This window comes from Nansenia antarctica, assembly GCF_963989245.1.
Source record: "Nansenia antarctica genome assembly, chromosome: 15".
NCBI classification, from domain to species: domain Eukaryota; kingdom Metazoa; phylum Chordata; class Actinopteri; order Argentiniformes; family Microstomatidae; genus Nansenia; species Nansenia antarctica.
The window spans coordinates 177,501-201,137 of NC_137685.1; the positions used below are offsets into that span (position 1 = coordinate 177,501).

At 42.9% G+C, this 23,637-nt stretch overlaps 1 protein-coding gene across 1 annotated transcript; it reads left to right on the forward strand.

Moving 5' to 3' along the window:
- The first annotated feature begins 954 nt into the window (after nucleotides 1–954).
- ppil1 (peptidylprolyl isomerase (cyclophilin)-like 1) lies at nucleotides 955–2,951 on the forward strand. The gene is made up of 4 exons (XM_080545602.1): nucleotides 955–1,149; nucleotides 1,981–2,135; nucleotides 2,501–2,569; nucleotides 2,677–2,951. Exons 1-4 carry the CDS (start codon nucleotides 1,094–1,096, stop codon nucleotides 2,895–2,897), a joined length of 501 nt encoding a protein of 166 aa, XP_080401728.1. The 5' UTR covers nucleotides 955–1,093; the 3' UTR covers nucleotides 2,898–2,951.
- The last annotated feature ends 20,686 nt before the right edge of the window (nucleotides 2,952–23,637 follow it).

Below are 23,637 nucleotides of genomic sequence, written 5' to 3' on the forward strand. Positions count from 1 at the left end.
ACCATAATATTAATAATACCTACCATACCATACCATTAATAATACCTGCCACTCACTCAGTTTGGTGAGCATAACTGAGCATTTGTCAAGCTGCCCTCGAACAGGAGGTACAGGACCATGGCCGCTAGGACAAACAGACTGAAGGACAGCTTCTACCACAGGGCCGTCAAGGCCCTGAACACAGAAAAGGCCTAAGTTCTGGGCCCAGGACAAGTCCGGACGGATTGTATGGCAGCTAGTGCTGAGGCACAAACATGTACATTTTCAAGCCTGCAAACTGTGACACTTTAAAAAAATGTGAAAAAATACTTTCTTGTGAAATATGACAACCCTATTTGACTATCTGTGCAGTATAGTACAGTGGATTGTGTACATAGCCTCTATTGATGTAAACCAGCTCCTTATCTTCTTGTGATTTTATGCATCTATGCTTTTTCCAAAATGTGTTTCTTTTTCCTTTCTTAAACACCAGGGGAGCCTCCCCTCCTAAATTTCGTTGTTTGGTACCTGTACTGTAGCAATGACAAATAAAGTCTATCTATCTATAATCATTCTAGGACAATGATGACTTTGATACATACTTGAAAGTAAGCAAATAAACACAGAATAGTGGTGAACGGGGTAATAGATGGACAGCAGTCAGGGTTTACCTGAATTATGAACTTTACATGAACAGGAAAAATAACTGTCCAACAATGTATTTGACCTATATATCAGCGTTTCTCTCCATTTTCCAGAGCAGACCTGTAGACATCAACAGTGATGCTGTACCTGTGCAGCCCGCTAGGTGGCGGTCGAGCGATGCTGTACCTGTGCAGCCCGCTAGGTGGCGGTAGAGCGATGCTGTACATGTGCAGCCCGCTAGGTGGCGGTAGAGCGATGCTGTACGTGTGCAGCCCGCTAGGTGGCGGTCGAGCGCTTTGAGTACAGAGATTTCATTTCCTGTCCTTCCGCAATCCACATGAGATGCGTGAGGTTCCCTACGAAGCCTGAGACGTTCTACCGATAAAACAACATATTTAATATTTAAACGTATTTAAGTTTAAGTTTATTCAGTTGAAGACTCATATTTATATATCTATATCCGGTGATCATGTCTGGAATCCCTCCTGACTCCTGGCAGCCGCCCACTGTGTCTGTGGATACGACGTAGGTATCTGTTTAGCTAAGTTGGCTAGTGAATGAATGGAAGTTGTAGCATTCCAGCCGGACAGTATAGACGGTGACTCCTTATTAATAACTGATGGTCAATGATGCAGTTTAAACTTTTATTTACACGCACCAAAAGCACCATAGACGCACCGTAAGAGCTGAAAGCAGAATAACACACAGCTACAATCAGCATCCATCCGCTAGCATTCAGTATACGTAGCTAATTCCAGAGCGTTTTACACAGCATTGAATCAATACATTCAAATCATACACAACAATGACATTAAATTGACAGTCAATACAAACATACCTCTTCGCCTTCCAGCTAGTTGCTATAAAACGATAATGAGAAGATATTCTTCAAATCCGTAGACCATTTAACCACCTTGCTTTCTTCTCTAACTCTCGCGCGGTTACAAAGGGAGAACATACTTGTGTTCTTCAAAATAAAGGCGGTAGGCTATAATAACATGTTGATATTCAAATAATATGTGGTAATACAAAGCACCATCAATAAAAGTCCTTATCTTAACTTGTTATACATGTTATAAAATATATGGGTCATTTACAGAAGTGTTGTAGATTAGCCTGGTTGTAGTTAACCACCTTAGGGTTATAGTTGTAGTTAAACACAACCTGTAGGTGTTTAACTGTATAACTGTTTTCTGTGCAACGAGCATCGTAATTAATTACTTACTTAGTCCTAACCATAATAACCCTACATTCAACGTAACGTTCAATATTAAGTAAATAGTACTAAGTTGCTATCATCTACACAGTTACAGATATAGTATAGATAAGTTATATGAAGCTCGTCTCGTGTTTCAGGATGGGCACCATCGTGGTGGAGCTGTACTGGAGCCACGCCCCCAAAACCTGCAAGAACTTTGCTGAGTTGTCCAGGAGAGGTTACTACAACAACACCAGGTTCCACCGGATCATTAAGGACTTCATGGTCCAAGGTGGAGACCCCACGGGAACAGGTGTGTACCCCTAACCCTAACCCCTAACCCTAACCCCACGGGCACAGGTAAGGTGGAGACCCCACGGGAACAGGTGTGTACCCCTGACCCTGGACGAGCCTTCACTGACGCTTCACTGTCCCCTCCCAACAAGGTTCACATGTTGTCACTGTATCCCACAGCATCTGGGTACAAAGATACCTTTCCATTTGCTCTGGTGGTACATCTGATAACCCTAACCCTAGTTCTGGTGTATTTCATATGATATAGTCAGTACTGAGGGACACATTTGACACTGCTGTATTGAGCTGTCCCTGACCTCGGTCGTGTGGTCATTAAACCATTAAACATCCATCTCCTTATTCTACATGTGTTTTGCTTTTCAGGCCGTGGAGGCGCCTCCATATTTGGTAAACAGTTTGAAGATGAACTTCATCCTGAACTGAAATTCACAGGTAAACTATATGACTGAAATCAGAAATGACACAGCCTCAGTGTGGTCAGGGGTTTCTATTGAAAAGCAGTTTGTGGACCTCTTAGTAATAAAGTCTCTCTGGTTCAGGTGCTGGGATCCTGGCCATGGCCAACGCCGGCCCGGACACCAACGGCAGCCAGTTCTTCCTGTCTCTGGGTCCCACACAGTGGCTGGATGGGAAGCACAGCATCTTTGGCAGAGTGAGCCAGGGCATCGGGGTGGTGAACCGCATCGGCATGGTGGAGACGAACACGCAAGACCGGCCGGCTGACGACGTCAAAATACTCAGGACGAATGTCGCCAACTGAGAGTCCTGGCTTGATCTTTTTTTATTTCTTTTTTTGTATAGTAATTACATTTGGGAATATTTTTGTTTGTTTTGTAATAAAAAAGCTTTGATTATGTTTGTCTCTTGAATCAATTGAATATGTCTGTTTCTGCTAGGAAAGGGTTGGATGCAGGCCTTTAGGAGCACAGCAGGTTATCCAATGTACCAACTGTAACTGTCACTATTGAGTAAGTGACCTGGAGTAAATGAAGAGTGGCCTGCTATCAGGACAGCCTCTGTAGAGTTGAACATCACTAAACACGCTAAGCTTGTTAATTAATTTACCATTTAGCAGATCCTTTTTAATCTAAAGCAATTTACAATGAGGGATTATAGGGACAGTCTCCCTGGAGTCATTTAGCTTTACTCAAGGGCACGAGTGGTGTTCTGGGTGGGATTGGGACATGACCCACTAGTCCAGCTCACTATCCACCAGACCAGACCACCACCACCTTAGATAACTGTTAGAGTTGTTGAACTATATAACATGAAATATGTAGTTTCACTTTTTCTTAAAAAATAATATAATGAACCGGGGCATCCGTTAAACAGTTAACCAGGTTTGAATGGCGTTAAGGGACAAATTTGATCTGATCTCTTAATCACTTACATGTTAATCTTTCCATCTGAGCAATAAACTTAGACATAACTCCATCACATACATGTGTATCATCAGACAGATGAGTCATATTATGAGTCAAAGTATTTGTTTTATTACAAAAAGATAATTTTTTAATAAACAGAATTTTGTTTGAATCGTTTAACCATCAAAGTTAGGGTTAGGGTCATCGCAAGAAAAAGTAATTATGCTTGGGTCAGGGGCCAAAGGCAGCCATATCAAATCAAATGTTATTTGTATAGCGCATTTCTTACAAGATGCAACTCAATGCGCTTCACACAATGAACATTTTCAGTCCACCAGGGGGCGCCAGAACGACTGCTGCAGCACTAGAGCACTTACCAGAGGTAAGGGAGATTTACTGATGAGGCCCCACTAAATCCTCCATCCTCTAAAATAGCAGTTTTTTATCAAATAGAAACAGAATGTTCATTACACTATATTTGGTATATCATACAATCATAATAATACAATGTAACAATTACAGGTTAAGTCTTCTCGTTTTGTTGAGTGTAATGGTTTCGTCCCTACATCTGATATTGACCAGACGTGCACCACCACAGGCCTATAAAGCAAAACCCCAAATATTAATCATTGCAGTAAAATGTAATACTCTGGGTGTCCATCAGAGGGATGGAGGATTTAGTGGGGCCTCATCAGTACATCTCCCTTACCTCTGGCATAGCTTGGGCCTGTAGTGCAAAAAAGTGAAACTTGTATAATGTATACATTCATTCCACACAGACTGATATATTTCAAGTGTTTATTGCTTTTAATTTTGATGATTATTACTGACAACTAATGAAAACCCCAAATTCAGTATCTCAGAAAATTAGAATATAACTTAAGACCAAAACAAAACAAGGTTTTTAAAAAATGTTGGCCAACTGAAAAGTATCTGGTGGAAACGAGCTCCGTCTGAGGACAAAAAGCAGCTCTTCGCACACACACACACACACACACAAAGACACACACACACACACACACACACACACACACACACACAACACACACACACACACATCACACACACACACACACACACACACACACACATCGCACACACACATACAACACACACACACATGCATGCACACGCATATACACACACAAAGACACAGAAACACAAAGACACAAAGACACAGAGACACAGACACACACACACACACACACACACAACACACACACACACACACACACACACACACACACACACAAAGACACACACACACACACACACAAAGACTCACACACACACACACACACACACAAAGACACACACACACAACACACACACAACACACACACACACACACAAAGACTCACACACACACACACACACACACACACAAAGACACACACACACACAACACACACACACACACACACACAAAGACACACACACACACACACACACACACAAAGACTCACACACACACACACACACACACACACACACACACACAAAGACACACACACACACACACACACACAAAGACACACACACACACATCGCACACACACATACAACACACACACACATGCATGCACACGCATATACACACACAAAGACACAGAAACACAAAGACACAAAGACACACACACACACACACAACACACACACACACACACACACACACACACACACACACAAAGACACACACACACACACACACACACACACAAAGACACACACACACACACACACAACACACACACACACACACACACACTGGCAAAAGCTGCTGTGCTAGTCCTTTTGAAGCTTGTACCTCTTGATGGGGCCCGGGTGCCACAGTCACCATGACAACGAAGGGAGAGACCCTTATAGGCCATTAAGCTGGCGTCAGGTGACCAGGACAGGTGGTGGTCACCTGGGTGTCTTTACATAGATGGCCTGTAGGGGGCAGTACACTCTCTTACACTCATAGACACATTGACCTCAGCATAGCTACCATGCAGTAGGTAGAAGCTGCCCCCCAAGCACAGACCCAAGGTCAGATCCTGTTGTCTTTGCCTAGTTATTAAGGTTAGAGCTGGGGTTGGGGTAATCTGATCCCAGGTCTGTGTTCAAGGGCAACTTCTCCCTCCAATCAGAGGACAGGCTCATTGTGATGCATGGAACATAATGAGGGATTGGATCAAACACACATGTATGATACTATTTCCCATTCCTTGATACAATTCCTCATTCCATGTCTTCACTGATCTACTCTGCAATCTACTATGGAACATTACAGACCATGTGTAACATTGCGCTGATTACTTTTATTTTGTTATTTGTTTTGTTCCAGTTTTTTGGGATTAATTAGTTTTTTTTTGCATATTTTGGGATATTTGTAATTTATTTGTACTCAAGAAAGAAAAAAAAAGAGTTATGGATTAATTGCCAAAAGATGATATGGTTGATGAACACAAAGTGATCCATTTGAAGAATTGTATATCCCCTCGTTCATGGTTGTAGTTGTGATGGATTGGTTGATTCATAAGATTGAATTGTTGTTTAACCCGTTGAGGTTTCTTTTTTTTTTTACGTTTAGGCTCGGACACCTCCAAAGAATCATTGAAAAGGGAGTTTGTTTAATTTTCCTGTTATTTCTTTATTTATTGGCCCTGTCCAGAAACAACCCCTAGCCCGCTGGCCCGAGACACTTGTGCAGAGCTGATGGAAGTAGATAGGTAGAGGCCAGGGGAGGCTGGTGGAGGCCAGGGGAGGCTGGTGGAGGCTAGTGGAGGACAGGGGAGGACAGGGGAGGCCAGGGGAGGCTAGGGGAGGCCAGGGGAGGCTGGTGGAGGCTAGTGGAGGACAGGGGAGGACAGGGGAGGACCGAGGAGGCCAGGGGAGGCTAGGGGAGGCCAGGGGAGGACAGGGGAGGCTGGTGGAGGCTAGTGGAGGACAGGGGAGGACAGGGGAGGCCAGGGGAGGCTAGGGGAGGCCAGGGGAGGACAGGGGAGGACAGGGGAGGCTAGGGGAGGCCAGGGGAGGCTAGGGGAGGCCAGGGGAGGCCAGGGGAGGCTAGTGGAGGACAGGGGAGGACAGGGGAGGCCAGGGGAGGCCAGGGGAGGCCAGGGGAGGCCAGGGGAGGCCAGGGGAGGCTGGTGGAGGCTAGGGGAGGCCAGGGGAGGCTAGTGGAGGACAGGGGAGGACAGGGGAGGCCAGGGGAGGCTAGTGGAGGCCAGGGGAGGCTGGTGGAGGCTAGTGGAGGACAGGGGAGGACAGGGGAGGCCAGGGGAGGACAGGGGAGGCCAGGGGAGGCTGGTGGAGGCAGAAATCGGAGAAGGGGCTCATTGTGATGCACGGAATGGAATGTTTTATATCATTCCTCATTCTGTTCCATTTCACACAATGCGCCTCCCATGTCTACCTCCACCAGCCTCCCATGTCTACCTCCACCAGCCTCTACTGTCTACCTCCACCAGCCTCCAATGTCTACCTCCACCAGCCTCCACCAGCCTCCACTGGTGTAAGCAATATAGAAATGCCTCCTGATGTATCTATAACGCCAGATGGAGCTTAAATCCTATCCAATCCGCTTTCAGACTGTGACACAAGTGTCTCGACAGACTGAATCTCAAACTCAAATTCATCAGCAAGTTAAAAGTCCCACGTTCATGTGTTACACGCTGCCAGAGGCAAATCATATCTTGTCTCAAAGAGCCCTAATCCTTTATCAGGAAGATGAACAACATTGGTACAAGTACTGTGATAAACTCTTGATGCCCTTAAATAATTAATATGATCCACACTAGTGGAGGCTAGCGGAGGTAGAAATCAGAGGACGCGTGTTTGAAACCATTCCTCATTCCGTTACGTGCATCACAATGAGCCTGTCCTCCGATTTCTTCTTCCTCCACCACCACCAGCCTCCCCTGACCCACACACTAAAGACTCCTGGTCCATCACGACAACGCCAAAACACTGACACTCCAATCGTATCAATGTAAAACCTTAATGATACTTAAGATGTTTGTAGATGAAGCCAATATGCAGAATAACCAGAAGTAACCAGCTCACTAACCTCTTGCTGCAGGAAGGATCTTATCAACTGTCTGTATACTGTTGTAGTAGCAGTGAACGAAGGGCTGTTGATTTTGTTTTCTATTTTCTAAATTGTGCCTTTTTTTTGCCATAAGCGTCTTGTTTGAATGTGCACTTATGGCAGCTTAATTTAAGATTGTGATGATAATATTTTGAAAAAGTGCTTTCAGTAACCTGTAAGCTTTGTATTGCAGATGTGTTGTAAAAACTGTAATGTAATTAAATATATGATGAGCAGAATCGGGGTGCTATTTGCCATTGTAATGATAAAGAATGAGTGAGGCCTAGCTGGGAAGCCTCTGTGCACTGATGGAGTTTACTCGTTTGTAATCATATGGAACTGTGGTGTTGAATAGCTGTGTCCCAATAAGCCTGAATGTCCCTCATCCCCTTCCGTCGTCTCCGTTCCCTTCAACAAATCGTGAGCTTAGAATGATAAGGTTCTATCTCCGTTTAGAATGATAAGATTCTATCTCCGTTTAGGGCAGTTCAGAGATATTGAGCGTCAAAGTTTTTACATTCCATTATGTTCTGTGAGATGGAACCTTTGTATTTGATTAATTACTAACTCAAAAATGTCAACAAAAAAATACCACACAGGCATTAATAAACACCTAATGGATCAAAAAAACTCAATTTTGACCAAAAATGGAGATAGAACCTTATCATTCTAACGTCACGAAACTGAAATAACTGACATTTAAAGGCACCTGCCTTCCTTGAGTATCAAACTGTCATGTTAATGTTTCATACAATCGTGACTAAACAGTACACATGATGATTATCTTTTTTTGTTTTTGTTTTGTCATGAATAAGATTCCAGTTTATATGTTTCTTTGTGAAAATAAAAACATAACAAGACAGGAGTATGTATGTTCATCAGCGAGCTCAGGTGTTGTGTAGCTACACCATTAAAGCATCAGCTGCTGCTATCGCATTGAATGACATAACAGTATGCATAGCCAATTACGTCCAATTATCTCGCCACATGTCAGAATTACTGAAGGCCTATTTGGGGTATTTCCATATAGACACACCAGCAGGAGGGGGCGTGGTTAAAAGAGACATGTCCCTGTCCAAGGTGCTGAAACTGTAGTTGTGTCCCGTGCGTATTTATACGGTTAGTTACATTTACAATTATCGAGTTACATTCGATACATTCACTAACCACTCAGTATAACCCACACAGAATAACCTCTTAATTGTTTCGTACTTCCTCTCTCATCTATTCATCCGCTTTTCCACTTAGATTAGATTACATTAGATTACATTGAACTTTATTGTCATTGACAGAGTTACAATTGGTTGGGTTTGTTTTGGACAAATCATGCCCCTCAGCTCAAGAGCCCTGTCACATGTCTTTGTGATGTCATAATGTATTATTATTATATTATTTTTTTATTATCTTTATTACATTCTATTAATGTCTTATTCATATTTTATCAGTTCTCTTTTACCCTTCTAATTCCTACTTAGTTCCATAGCTGCTTATGTTACCAGTGAAGACAAGAGCAGGTGATCTCCAATTGATGCAGGTTTTATTGTGTGGCTCTGTGCGTACAGACAGACAGACACGCACAATGAGAGAAAATCATTCCCCTTAGGGAGGGGGGAGTGGAGGGAGGGGGGGAGGCAAGGCGAGCCCTCTCCGTACAGGCAAGGCGAGCCCTCTCCGTATAGGCAAGGCGAGCCCTCTCCGTATAGGCAAGGCGAGCCCTCTCCGTATAGGCAAGGCGAGCCCTCTCTGTATAGGCAAGGCGAGCCCTCTCCTTAGGCAAGGCGAGCCCTCTCCGTACAGGCAAGGCGAGCCCTCTCCTTAGGCAAGGCGAGCCCTCTCCGTACAGGCAAGGCGAGCCCTCTCCGTATAGGCAAGGCGAGCCCTCTCCGTACAGGCAAGGCGAGCCCTCTCCGTATAGGCAAGGCGAGCACTCTCCGTATAGGCAAGGCGAGCCCTCTCTGTATAGGCAAGGCGAGCCCTCTCCTTAGGCAAGGCGAGCCCTCTCCTTAGGCAAGGCGAGCCCTCTCCGTACAGGCAAGGCGAGCCCTCTCCGTATAGGCAAGGCGAGCCCTCTCCGTACAGGCAAGGCGAGCCCTCTCCGTATAGGCAAGGCGAGCCCTCTCCGTATAGGCAAGGCGAGCCCTCTCCTTAGGCAAGGCGAGCCCTCTCCGTACAGGCAAGGCGAGCCCTCTCCGTACAGGCAAGGCGAGCCCTCTCCGTAGGCAAGGCGAGACCTCTCCGTATAGGCAAGGCAGACCCTCTCCTTAGGCAAGGCGAGCCCTCTCCGTACAGGCAAGGCGAGCCCTCTCCTTAGGCAAGGCGAGCCCTCTCCGTACAGGCAAGGCGAGCCCTCTCCGTATAGGCAAGGCGAGCCCTCTCCGTATAGGCAAGGCGAGCCCTCTCCTTAGGCAAGGCGAGCCCTCTCCGTATAGGCAAGGCGAGCCCTCTCCGTATAGGCAAGGCGAGCCCTCTCCGTATAGGCAAGGCGAGCCCTCTCTGTATAGGCAAGGCGAGCCCTCTCCTTAGGCAAGGCGAGCCCTCTCCGTACAGGCAAGGCGAGCCCTCTCCTTAGGCAAGGCGAGCCCTCTCCGTACAGGCAAGGCGAGCCCTCTCCGTATAGGCAAGGCGAGCCCTCTCCGTACAGGCAAGGCGAGCCCTCTCCGTATAGGCAAGGCGAGCACTCTCCGTATAGGCAAGGCGAGCCCTCTCTGTATAGGCAAGGCGAGCCCTCTCCTTAGGCAAGGCGAGCCCTCTCCTTAGGCAAGGCGAGCCCTCTCCGTACAGGCAAGGCGAGCCCTCTCCGTATAGGCAAGGCGAGCCCTCTCCGTACAGGCAAGGGGAGCCCTCTCCGTATAGGCAAGGCGAGCCCTCTCCGTATAGGCAAGGCGAGCCCTCTCCTTAGGCAAGGCGAGCCCTCTCCGTACAGGCAAGGCGAGCCCTCTCCGTACAGGCAAGGCGAGCCCTCTCCGTAGGCAAGGCGAGACCTCTCCGTATAGGCAAGGCAGACCCTCTCCTTAGGCAAGGCGAGCCCTCTCCGTACAGGCAAGGCGAGCCCTCTCCTTAGGCAAGGCGAGCCCTCTCCGTACAGGCAAGGCGAGCCCTCTCCGTATAGGCAGGGCGAGCCCTCTCCGTATAGGCAGGACCGAGTGGGCAGAGGGAAGGGAAGTGTCTGAACAACGGAGAACCTCCGCTATTTATGTGGTTTTCGCCCCGTGACGTCACGGTCACGCTCATCATTGTGACGCAATCGGCCCGTTTTTATCAAAACCACTTTGATGTCTGACTGTCACAACAGAGATGACGTCACAACGGAGTTGACGGGTTGTTGCTGGGGTTTCACATTTGGGTTTTTTCTCTCGACAAATATAAAAAAAATAAAAACATATTTGAGTGTAAATAGGGTGATATTCTGGGCCAGATACTATAGTTGTGATATGACGTGGTCTGGCCGTTATCGGGTCCGTCGGTGCTGCTGGGAGAGTAATTATGCTGCTGCTGTTTGAATATGAATAGATATCAAAACTAATTGGCCGTAGCCTATATAATATAAAGCATATATATAATATAAAGCATATATATAATATAAAGCATTGGTGATAAACGGGGATGCAACCTCAGCAAATAATGTTCAAGTCAAGACTAAAAACACATCTTTTTAATATTGCCTTTAAGTTATAAAATAATTAGATTAAAATTATATCATGATTAAAGCAATTTGAGCTGCAACGTTTGCAGGAAAAGCGCAATACAAATAAAGTTATTATTATTATTATTATTATTATTATTATTCGTATGTGACTGTCTCTCTACCACTACTCGTATAGATCTTTTTCCAAAAGTCAATATCGGGACTGGCCAGTAGGGGTCAGTGTGGCCATGCAGTTCTTCCAACCAGCTGCACTGCTGCGTGCGATCATCTCGCGTGTTCCCGACCGGTCCCGATGTCTTGTTTTCATCAGACAGACAGAAGCCTAGTGTCCTCCTGTCCTCCTGTCCTCCTGTCCTCCTGTTACTGTTGTACTGGCTACCAGCTCAGTCCAGGGCGAGATGCTATACAAGCTATACATGTAAGACAGACACACACACACACCACACACACACACACACACACACACACACACACACACACACACACACACACACACACACACACACACACACACACACACACACACACACACACACACACACACACACACACACACACACACACACACACACACACACACAATAGGGATGGGGCTTAAACAGCACAAACCTCTAATCTTCAACGTAGCTTATCTTCTCCATCACACTCATCCTCTACTCTGTTTACCTCCTTTACTTCACATGTATATACGTGTACGTGTGTGTACGTGTGTGTGTCCTCGAGTACTGTATATGTTATCCTATATACTATGTTATCATGTTATCATATATATGATATATCATTAATCTAGATATACTTGCAGACAGTACACACTAAGATAGCTAAAATATTATTGTTTTCAGACATGTGTTAATAAGGACATTAAATGAAGCTTGCGACTGTCAAATGCAATGTCATTTTGTTTGTTTGGTCAATTGGGTGAAATAGACATACACAAAAGCCAGCTAGTGTGTTTGCTGTGCTAAGCTAACCAGATGCAATATCTAGATCTGAACAGCCAAGCTTAGATAGGTTAGATAGTTTAGATAGTTTAGATAGGTTAGATAGGTTAGATAGTTTAGATAGTTTAGATAGGTTAGATAGTTTAGATAGGTTAGATAGGTTAGATAGTTTAGATAGGTTAGATAGGTTAGATAGGTTAGATAGTTTAGATAGGTTAGATAGGTTAGATAGTTTAGATAGGTTAGATAGTTTAGATAGGTTAGATAGGTTAGATAGTTTAGATAGTTTAGATAGTTTAGATAGGTTAGATAGTTTAGATAGGTTAGATAGTTTAGATAGGTTAGATAGTTTAGATATGTTAGATAGGTTAGATAGGTTAGATAGTTTAAATAGGTTAGATAGGTTAGATAGGTTAGATAGTTTAGATAGGTTAGATAGGTTAGATAGTTTAGATAGGTTAGATAGGTTAGATAGGTTAGATAGGTTAGATAGGTTAGATAGGTTAGATAGTTTAGATAGGTTAGATAGTATAGATAGGTTAGATAGGTTAGATAGTATAGATAGGTTAGATAGGTTAGATAGGTTAGATAGTATAGATAGGTTAGATAGTTTAGATAGGTTAGATAGTATAGATAGGTTAGATAGTTTAGATAGGTTAGATAGTTTAGATAGGTTAGATAGTTTAGATAGGTTAGATAGGTTAGATAGGTTAGATAGTGTAGTATATTTCTGTAGTATGTATGATCTATGTATGAATATGTGGTATGTTTTAGACACACACACATGCCAGGGCATGCAGGGACACAGATGACCAGCAGGGACCTTTGGGGGTTGAGCAGGGACACACATGCACGCTGGCCCCTCCCCTCTGAAAGGGAAGGGGGAGAGACAGAGGCAGAGCGCTCTCTTCTCACCCAGGATCCACGGGGAACAGATGTAATGTATAAACCTGCCTGTAACTAATTAAATTATCTTAAACTAACTGTTCTTTGATTCATAATCAATAAGAATACACTACAGTAAATGGCGAGCAAGCGACGGAGTTTAATGTAACTTAATTTACAGTATTTTGCGAACTTCAATCTAACAAAGAAGGCAGATTTTCTGCAGAAATCTCTCTCTAGTCGATTGGTGTGTTTAAAATAAGCTGTAAATCTCAGATAAGTTATATTCAAAAGAATCTGTGTAACGGTAATCTTGTTGGAATAGAAACAAACTTTTCATAAATCTTTGATGGGTGGTGAGAGCCGGACTTGGAAGTTCGTTTTTTGTAAAAAATAGTGTTTGATGGTATGTGATTTGTTTGTACGGTATTGGAATATCGTGTGTGTGTTTGTGTAAAATTCGGTGAGGTTGTGTTTATGTGTTGGAGGACTGGGTAGTCTGTTTTATATTGTAGAAGTGAAAAACATATGAGCAGAACTGTAGACGCCATTTCTCTTTGTCTGTGTGAGAGGACGCTATTGTGTGGGCGGCCATTTTTATGAGGGTGTTGCAGTGTACTGTCGGCGGAGTTTAGACGCCATCTTTGTGAGGGAAGCGTGAACGTAGAATATTTGAATGAGATAAATAGTGGTTTAACTGGATTGAAAGATATTGCGGTGTCGTGAAAAGTAATCGTTTATGAAAACAAATTGTGTTAAAGAGATAGAGATATAGTGAATTGATCTCGGGGTGTTTTAAATAGTTTAGAGTTACGGTTAAAACATTCATAGCCTTGGCTAAGAGTTGGCGCATGCGCAATCGATGCGCGTTAGCCGGAGCACAGCTCCATCTGCTGGTCGAAATACGACAATACATTTTAAAACACTAAATCCTCAGGGAGATACAGCTGAGGTCGATGAAACAGTCCGATACATTAATAAATAGATGGTTATAAATGATTGTAATTGAGAATTTATCATTTTGTTCCTTTCAAATAACAAGTCGATTTCCTTACAGATTGTAATGAATAATTAATCATTTTATTCCTTCCAAATGACAAGTCGATTTCTTTAAGTGTGTAATTAATAATTAATCATTCATTCTTTTCCAAATAACAAGTCGATTTCTCTACAGGTTATAATTAATATTTGTAATTTACATCTTTTATTTTAGTTAGGTCATTTCCACAGTGTTTGATTAAGGAATAGCAGAATAGTACATATTTGATAATTAAGCAGTAAAAGGGTTTTTGTAAATCAGTGAATACTTAGGTGTTGACCAATCTTTGTGATTTAATAATTGTGTTGACCAGAACTGTAATTAGGATTGAATGAGTAATTAAGTGACACATTCATAAACAATTAGGAAACACATTTAAGTATAAAGTACTTACACAGAGATTAGATTTAAGTTAATACTGCACTGACATACACAAGAGGCAAGTCTGTTATTCTGGAGTTGCAGGGTTTTTGTGGGGATGGTTAATACAGTTATATTGGACTAGCATTTGTTTAGCAAACAAGATAAAATAAGGTGGGTTGTAAGAAGCGTACACCTTATCTAATATAGAATATTGTCAGCATATTGAACAAGTAGAATGGGGTCGAATTCCACGAAGCTGTTAAAAGATATTAGTGAACATCGTGGAATGTTGGCTACGTTATCCCCTATGGCTGTAGTGGAAAAAATGAATCCTCTTGTTAGGGAAATTAGCAAAATGTCTACGAAATGGAATAGCCGTTGGGCATACATTGAACAGCCGTGGCCGAAAGAGGGCAGCATTAATTTACAATTAATTGCAACATTGGAAATACTTATCAATGGGCACAAAGCACATCAAAGAGGAAGGATTAGATCAGAGAAACGCAAGTTAGAGTTAGCTATTTTAGATCTATTTAAGGTAGAGGGACAGAAAATAGCTCAGTGTCCTGCCCCCAGTCCCCCTCCATATGCTAAGGCACTGGAGGATCATTCCCAGAAGAAGAAGAAGGAGCCAAGGGGAAAAGGGGACGACAGGAGTGACGAGGAAGATGACAGCGAAGATGGCAGTGCAGACTCAAGTGATGACGACAATGCAGATGGAGGCTACAACTCGCAGGTCAGGAAGATGATAGCCACAGCCGAAAGGAAAGGTGGGAGAAGACGCCCGGAGAAAGAGGGAGATTGTCACCGAATGTCATCAAATACATTAAAGAACTGTCCAGTGCTGATTCGGGGTAACAAGATGGAATATCATCCGTGGCATCATACAGATTTGTCTGAAGTGATCGAGAAACTCCCAGTTCTTCAAGAGGGAGGACATTCGTGGACGCGACAGGTCGACGTGATACTGACAGGTACGCAGCCCGCGATGGGAGACCTGAAAAGACTCTTAGCTTTTATTGCAGGATTGGATACAATGCAGGAAATATTGATGAAGGCAGGACTTCATAGATATATCAATACATCAGTTTATGATCCAGAGCTCTTCGCAGCAAACAGAGGCAGGCTGTGGAAAGCAATCAGAGAGACCTACCCTACTCACATTCACCCAGACAATATCATTGTGAAGCCACTGGGGGGGGATGAGAATCCTAGGGGTTATGTTGCCCGTATGCACGCTCAATGGAGAAGTGTGACAGGGAAAGACGCTGAAGATAACCCCTTAGAAAAATCCATAATCAGGGAAAAAATACAAGAAGGGCTTCCTACCCCAGTTAAGGATAAGCTAGCAGAAGTGGTGGGGCTACGACACATGAACAAAGCTGTTTATATAGACCACGTAGCTCATCAAGTGGAGTTATATCGAAAGAACATTCAGATACAGAAGGCACGAGACGAAGAATCCCTCAGAATATTGACTCATTTGCAATTGACTGAAAGCGAGAGGAACATAGAGGGAGTGCAGGCTTTAGCCCCACAGCAACAGCCACCTGGAGTGCAGACTGCTACTTACCAGTCCTACTCACAGGGGCCACAAGGGGGGTATCCTGCTACTTACCAGTCCTACCCACAGGGGCCACAAGGGGGGTATCCATACCCACAAGGGCCACCAGGGGTGCAAGCGGTTCCATACCAGATGTACACACAGCCTGGCCAAGGACCACCACCAGGGGGATGGACAGCAGCAGGGAAGGAGGTGCTAGAACCATGCCAATGCGACCAGAATGGACATCTAGCCTGTGCCTGCTGCAACAGGCCCCAGGGGGGCGCAGGGGGGAGCCAAGGAGGAGGATGTTGGCCCCCTACTACACCTGCTCCAGGAGTGATGAACCCTTACGGAGGCCCAGCAGCTGGCCTATAGGGGTGCCCGGAAGATCCGAGTGGGAGGTGCCAGCTGGTGGTGACACAGAAGCCTGAAGGCGCCACGCACCTCCCTATGTCTAGAGAATATGTGAAGACAATCGGATTTGAGGGAATTAAACAGCTGATTCCTACAACTGAGCTTGTAGACTTAGAGTACAAGGGACAGAGAGCAACTCTGTCAACACTTGTGTCAGAACACACGCCAACAGGGCTGCTAGGGAGAGATGCTCTATGCCAATTGAACTGTACAGTAAAATGCACACCTGACGACTGTCAGGTGACGATGCCATCCGGTGTTCAGATTCCATCGACAGCCAGAGTGATTAAGCATAGAACAGACCTACAAGCTTTGCCTTTAAAGGGAGCTGATATAGAATATTGGGTTGATGGGTCTTGTTACGGGGTAGGAGAAACGTTGTGCGCTGGGTATTCCTTAGTTAAAGCACAGAATTCAAAGTTTATTGTAGAACAGGCTGAGGCAGTTCCTCAGCCTTGCTCGGCTCAGTTGGCTGAATTGATTGCCCTCACAGAAGCATGCAACTTGGGAACCGGACGGAGAGTGACAGTGTACACCGACTCTGCCTATGCACATAATGTTTGTCATTTTAATGGAGCTGTATGGAGGGGGCGGGGTTTTAAGAGAACTGATGGTACGCCTATACAGCATCACGCACAGATCATGAAGCTGTTACAAGCCATGATGAAGCCAAAGGAATTAGCTATAGTGAAGTGTGCCACACACAGGTCTGACTCATCACATGTCACACAAGGTAACAGGGCTGCAGAGGATGCAGCCAAAGCCATTACAGGAGCAGACAAGGCAGGTAAAGGTCTTCTGGTCACACATGAAAAGCAATTACAGGGCATGGTCACACTTGAGGATTTATTGATGTTACAGAGTAGAGTAACTACGTTAGACAAGAGCGTTTGGCTAGCAAGGGGGGCAAGTCAGGATGACACAGGTCTATGGAGGAATCATGAGGGGTTGGTTGTAGCACCCTCAGATTTATTAGGCATGTTAATACAGGAAGCTCATGGATTAGCACATGTGGCTAGGGGGGAGGTAAGACGCAAGATTACCAAGAAATATGGGTTTTGGAGTCCATATTTGATGGAACAGATTGACCATGCTTTAGGTCAATGTGGGGTCTGTTGGAGAAACAACATCAGAGTGGGTACACCAGTGGTGTCTGGGCATATCCCTACCCCAATAGGGCCACGGGTGGTGGACAGGGGGGTGGATGTACAGAGTAGGCAGGATGTTGTGCCAACAGGTGCCGAGGTCCCCAGAGGACCTGAGAAGGAGGAGCTACGAGGAGATGCTGTGGTGTTGCCAGAGCCAGTGGCAATGCCAGTGTTACAGCCAGTGACATTACCGGCAGTGCCTGAAACCGAGGGGACAGTGGAAAGCTGTCCAGATGCCAATGAACCAGAAACCAACGAAGCAGAGAGTGCTGACAGTCTGGAGGTCCAGCCTGGGAGTGTCCAAAGCCTGGACACCTGTGCTACTGGGGATGCTGGCGAGTGCCTGCACCATGCTTCAGATGATGCTGAGGGCGACTCCCCAGACCTTGATCAGCGTGGGAGGGGACCAGGTGGCTGCCTTAACCTTAATGACACTGACGGACGACGACCAGTTAGGAAAAGATTAAAGACTATGAATAGGGTAGTGAAGCAGCAGATCAAAGGGAACGACGGGAATGGACAGCAGATGATAGCATGGCTGGAAACGGTCTTAGGGGCATGGGAAGCTTATTTTGCCAAGATAGGAGCACCTATTATAGCAGACATGATTTTTGACTTTCTTAGGAGGCAGGGCCTCATTGACTGTTTTTGGAAAATCAGTCACTCAGTCCACGTTAATGAACTTTTCAGAAGACTAGTCCTCACCTGAGGTGAAGATCTATGCATTAATGCATTCCCTTTGTCCTATGCTTACTGTTGGAAAATTATGTGTTATGATAACTGAATGTCATTATTTGTGTATTGTTTGTTTATTTCTATATCGTATGTGATTGATGTCAGTTGAGAAGTGATGTAGTGGTTATGCAAAGATAGGAAAGAGGTTCTGTTCCTAGCGCAACGAAAATGGAAGCTGCTGACTATGGAAGTGTTATCAATCTGAGACAGCGGTAAAGGCTGTTCTCCAACTGGGTACAAGTGCTAGTAACCTCTGACCCTGACGCTTCAAGGACAAAGAAAACATCGGTCGTTGGAAGTTTCTGTATTGATTTGTGCATGATAAACTGTGTTTAGTTTAATTGTGATTGTTATTTTCAAAATTCTTTTTATTATTGGTTGTTTTCTATTTTTTGTTTATGATATCTTTGGTTCCTAATACTGGTCCTGGGTTGGTCTGTGTTATTGTGCTTCTTGTGTTGTGTGTTGGTGTAGTTTTTCTGTCTGTTGTTGTTTATTTTTTAATTTTTAATTTTATTTAAAAAAAAAAAAAAAAAAAAAAATTTTTTTTTTTTTTTTTTTTTTGGGATGTTTTGTGGGGTTTTGTGTTTTTGTTTTTGTTTTATGGTGGTTTAGTTTCGGAACACCCTCTGGGTGGTCCGAGGGGGGATGTGTAGTATATTTCTGTAGTATGTATGATCTATGTATGAATATGTGGTATGTTTTAGACACACACACATGCCAGGGCATGCAGGGACACAGATGACCAGCAGGGACCTTTGGGGGTTGAGCAGGGACACACATGCACGCTGGCCCCTCCCCTCTGAAAGGGAAGGGGGAGAGACAGAGGCAGAGCGCTCTCTTCTCACCCAGGATCCACGGGGAACAGATGTAATGTATAAACCTGCCTGTAACTAATTAAATTATCTTAAACTAACTGTTCTTTGATTCATAATCAATAAGAATACACTACAATAGTTTAGATAGTTTAGATAGGTTAGATAGGTTAGATAGGTTAGATAGGTTAGATAGGTTAGATAGTTTAGATAGGTTAGATAGTTTAGATAGGTTAGATAGGTTAGATAGTTTAGATAGTATAGATAGGTTAGATAGGTTAGATAGTTTAGATAGTTTAGATAGTTTAGATAGGTTAGATAGGTTAGATACTTTAGATATGTTAGATAGTTTAGATAGTTTAGATAGGTTAGATAGGTTAGATAGGTTAGATAGTTTAGATAGGTTAGATAGTTTAGATAGTTTAGATAGGTTAGATAGTATAGATAGGTTAGATAGGTTAGATAGGTTAGATAGTTTAGATAGGTTAGATAGGTTAGATAGGTTAGATAGGTTAGATAGTTTAGATAGGTTAGATAGGTTAGATAGTTTAGATAGTTGAGATAGTTTAGATAGGTTAGATAGGTTAGATAGGTTAGATAGTTTAGATAGGTTAGATAGGTTAGATAGTTTAGATAGGTTAGATAGTTTAGATAGTTTAGATAGGTTAGATAGGTTAGATAGTTTAGATAGTATAGATAGTTTAGATAGGTTAGATAGGTTAGATACTTTAGATAGGTTAGATAGTTTAGATAGGTTAGATAGGTTAGATAGTTTAGATAGTTTAGATAGTTTAGATAGGTTAGATAGGTTAGATACTTTAGATAGGTTAGATAGTTTAGATAGGTTAGATAGGTTAGATAGTTTAGATAGGTTAGATAGGTTAGATAGTTTAGATAGGTTAGATAGTATAGATAGGTTAGATAGTTTAGATAGTTTAGATAGGTTAGATAGTATAGATAGTTTAGATAGGTTAGATAGTATAGATAGGTTAGATAGTTTAGATAGGTTAGATAGTATAGATAGGTTAGATAGTTTAGATAGTTTAGATAGGTTAGATAGGTTAGATAGTTTAGATAGGTTAGATAGTATAGATAGTTTAGATAGGTTAGATAGTTTAGATAGTTTAGATAGGTTAGATAGTATAGATAGTAGCCAACCAGTCGTTTGTCAAAGTTGTAGTAGTGTGACTAGGATGGATTTACAAACATGCGAGTTTGTTTACTTGCGGATTTGCTCTGCCTGTGCCCACTAGGGCAGGGAGATGCCCATGACCTTTCATCCAGATCCATGACCTTTCACCTAGATCCATGACCTTTCACCTAGATCCATGACCTTTCACCTAGATCCATGACCTTTCACCTAGATCCCATGACCTTTCATCCAGATCCATGACCTTTCACCCAGATCCCATGACCTTTCACCTAGATCCATGACCTTTCACCCAGATCCCATGACCTTTCACCTAGATCCCATGACCTTTCACCCAGATCCATGACCTTTCACCTAGATCCATGACCTTTCACCTAGATCCCATGACCTTTCACCCAGATCCATGACCTTTCACCCAGATCCCATGACCTTTCACCTAGATCCCATGACCTTTCACCCAGATCCCACAGCAGCAACAATGTAACACTTCTGTTCCCTGCTTCATGTTGTTCTGACAGTTCTGGAAGGTTATTACACAGTTCTGAATCTTAGATCCCTAGATTGATTTTTTTCCTGGATTTATAATGTAACAGGTGCACAAGATGTTCTAAATGTAGGCGATATCATGTTTCAGTCTTGTCTTGTTTCAAAAAACATGATATGAATGGTTGTGTCAAATGTGTTATCAATATCAACAAACATGATATCATGATATCTGAATATTCAAGATTCAAGATCTTGAATCTTGAATATTCAGATATCATGATATCATCATGGTTTGGACGATAGATAGATAGATCGTCTAGATACCTTTGCTAGGAAGTTGAAAGAAAGTTATTTCAGTAGCTGATAAAGTTAAAGGTTTGATTTAGGGCTGGGCAAACGATAAAAAAATATTTTTCGATAATCGCAAGAATTATTAATTTTTCCATAAAAAAAACTAAAAACAAACAAAAAAAAAACAACTAGGGCAGAAATAACAAGCATGTTTTCCTTGGGGAAAAAACTTTATTTGTGTTGCTATTGCACACATTCATTCACATTCAAACTAGACACTACAGTCAGATAACAATCCTCTTAAACAAGGCAGTGAGTAGCCTAAATTGTTTAACTTAAAAACACATTTTACGTTATAAATAAAAATATAGAAAATAAGTAACTCACCATAGGAGCAGTAAAAAAACAGTTACTCACAAATAGGAGGATGACTGAAAACGTTAGTGTCCTTAAGAGCGTCCAGCTTAACTTAAATTTAAACTCCAGCGAGAGACTGTAGGCGGCAGGCCTACTGGTTCTTGTTCAGAAAGATGATCATGTTAACATGTTCAGGGGTGAGAGACGAACGCAATCTGGTGACAGTTAGGCCAGCCTAACTAATTTCCATTATTGTTATAAAAAAAATAATAATAAAAAAAAAATCCCATTTATTAATGATTATCGATCAAAATATTTTGTGATCGACCAAGATCCTTATCGATCAATTATCGATCGTCGATCATTGATGCCCACCCCTAGTACACAGAGTAGACCTGTATCCTATAAAGACATTTAGATTTAGTAATCTCCAACTTAATTAGACCGCTATACTTTCTTTTATTTATTTTTTTGGTTCTTTTTATTTTACCACTCGATCTTTTCAGTTTGTAAAGCGTCTTTGAGTGTCTAGAAAAGCGCTATATAAGTCTAATGTATTATTATTATTATTGTAAACAGTGCGCTGTCCTTCAGGGCCGTGGAATGTTCACACAGGAGTCAATGTAGGCCTAGGTCAAATATAGGTCACATTTTAAAAGTAATGTGAACTGCCAAACAAAAAAATCGGATCTGTGAAGAAAATCGTAATTGAGCATCAAGACCTGCAGTGTGAACATAGTGGAGCCGTTTCAAATAGGTCAGATTCAGGTCCCAAGATCAACTGTGCAAACAATTGTTTGTAAGTATAAAGTGTATGGTACTTTGCATGCATGCCATGATCAGGAAGAAAACACAAGATCACCTGCTGCTGAGAGAACATTGGTCAGGACTGCAATGTGTTAGAAGCTGCTGGAACAAGCAACAAGTGGTAAAGGAATGGCTAAATCAGGCTAGAATTAAGGTTTTAGAATTCCCTTCCCAAAGCCCTGACTGACTTAAACCCCATGGAGAACATGTGGACAGTGCTGAAGAAACAAGTCCATGTCAGAAAGCCAGAAAATGTAGTTGAACTGCACCGATTCTGTCCAGAGGATCAAGAGGTCAAAGACTCAACCAGAAGCTTGTGGAGGTGAAAAGGGCCAAGGGACATGGAACCATATAGGGTTAGGGTATCAGCGTTGCTGTAAGGATGTTTTTGACCCAGCAGATTTGGTCACATTTTCAGAAGGCTCATAATAAATTCATAAAAGAACCAAACTTCATGATTTTCTTTTTGTGACAGAGTGATTGGAGCACATACAGAAAAATAAGAGTTGTAGAAACTATTGTAAACTCAATAAAAATGTTTTGGACCACAACTATATGTGTCTGATCTGTGAAACCTCAGATGACAGGGGCAGGCTACATATAATAAACGTTCTTGTGTAAATGTTACATATATACATTGTAATGCATGTGGTTTATTCAAACTGCAGATACATAACTTGACAGGATTAGCTTGGGAGAGTGTTGAATCCAGTGATTGGGTAAGATTCATAATGATGTAACTAGAATCTGAAAGAAAAGACTGGATGATACATGAAACACATTTGACTCTAGGAACACCACAGGTAACCACAGGTAACCACAGGTAACCACAGGTAACCACAGGTAACCACAGGTAACCACAGGTAACCACAGGTAACCACAGGTAACCACAGGTAATGGCTTTCCCACCACAGCAGCAGTGTGAAGAACAATAGAAGGGCTGTGGCAACTGGCAAGACAGAACAATGAGTATTATGTCTGTTTACAAAAATCAATCTGAGGTTGCAATCATACACACATACACACATACACACACACACACACACACACACTCATCATACACACATCATACACACACATCATACACACACATCATACACACACATCATACACACATCATACACACACACACATCATACACACATCATACACACACACACACACATACACCATACACACATCATACACACATCATACACACATCATACACACATCATACACACACACACACACACATACATACACACACACACATACACACATACACATACACACATACACACACACACATACACACATCACACACACATCAAACACACATCATATACACATCATACACACATCATATACACATCATACACACATCATACACACATCATACACACATCACACACACATCATATACACATCATACACACACTTCAAACACATCATACAC

Coding starts and splice junctions, on each gene's coding strand:
- ppil1 (XM_080545602.1), top strand. CDS start 1,094: ATGTCTGGAATCCCTCCTGACTCCTGGCAGCCGCCCACTGTGTCTGTG. Junction 1,150..1,980: donor ACTGTGTCTGTGGATACGAC/GTAGGTATCTGT, acceptor CTCGTGTTTCAG/GATGGGCACCATCGTGGTGG. Junction 2,570..2,676: donor TCCTGAACTGAAATTCACAG/GTAAACTATATG, acceptor TCTCTGGTTCAG/GTGCTGGGATCCTGGCCATG.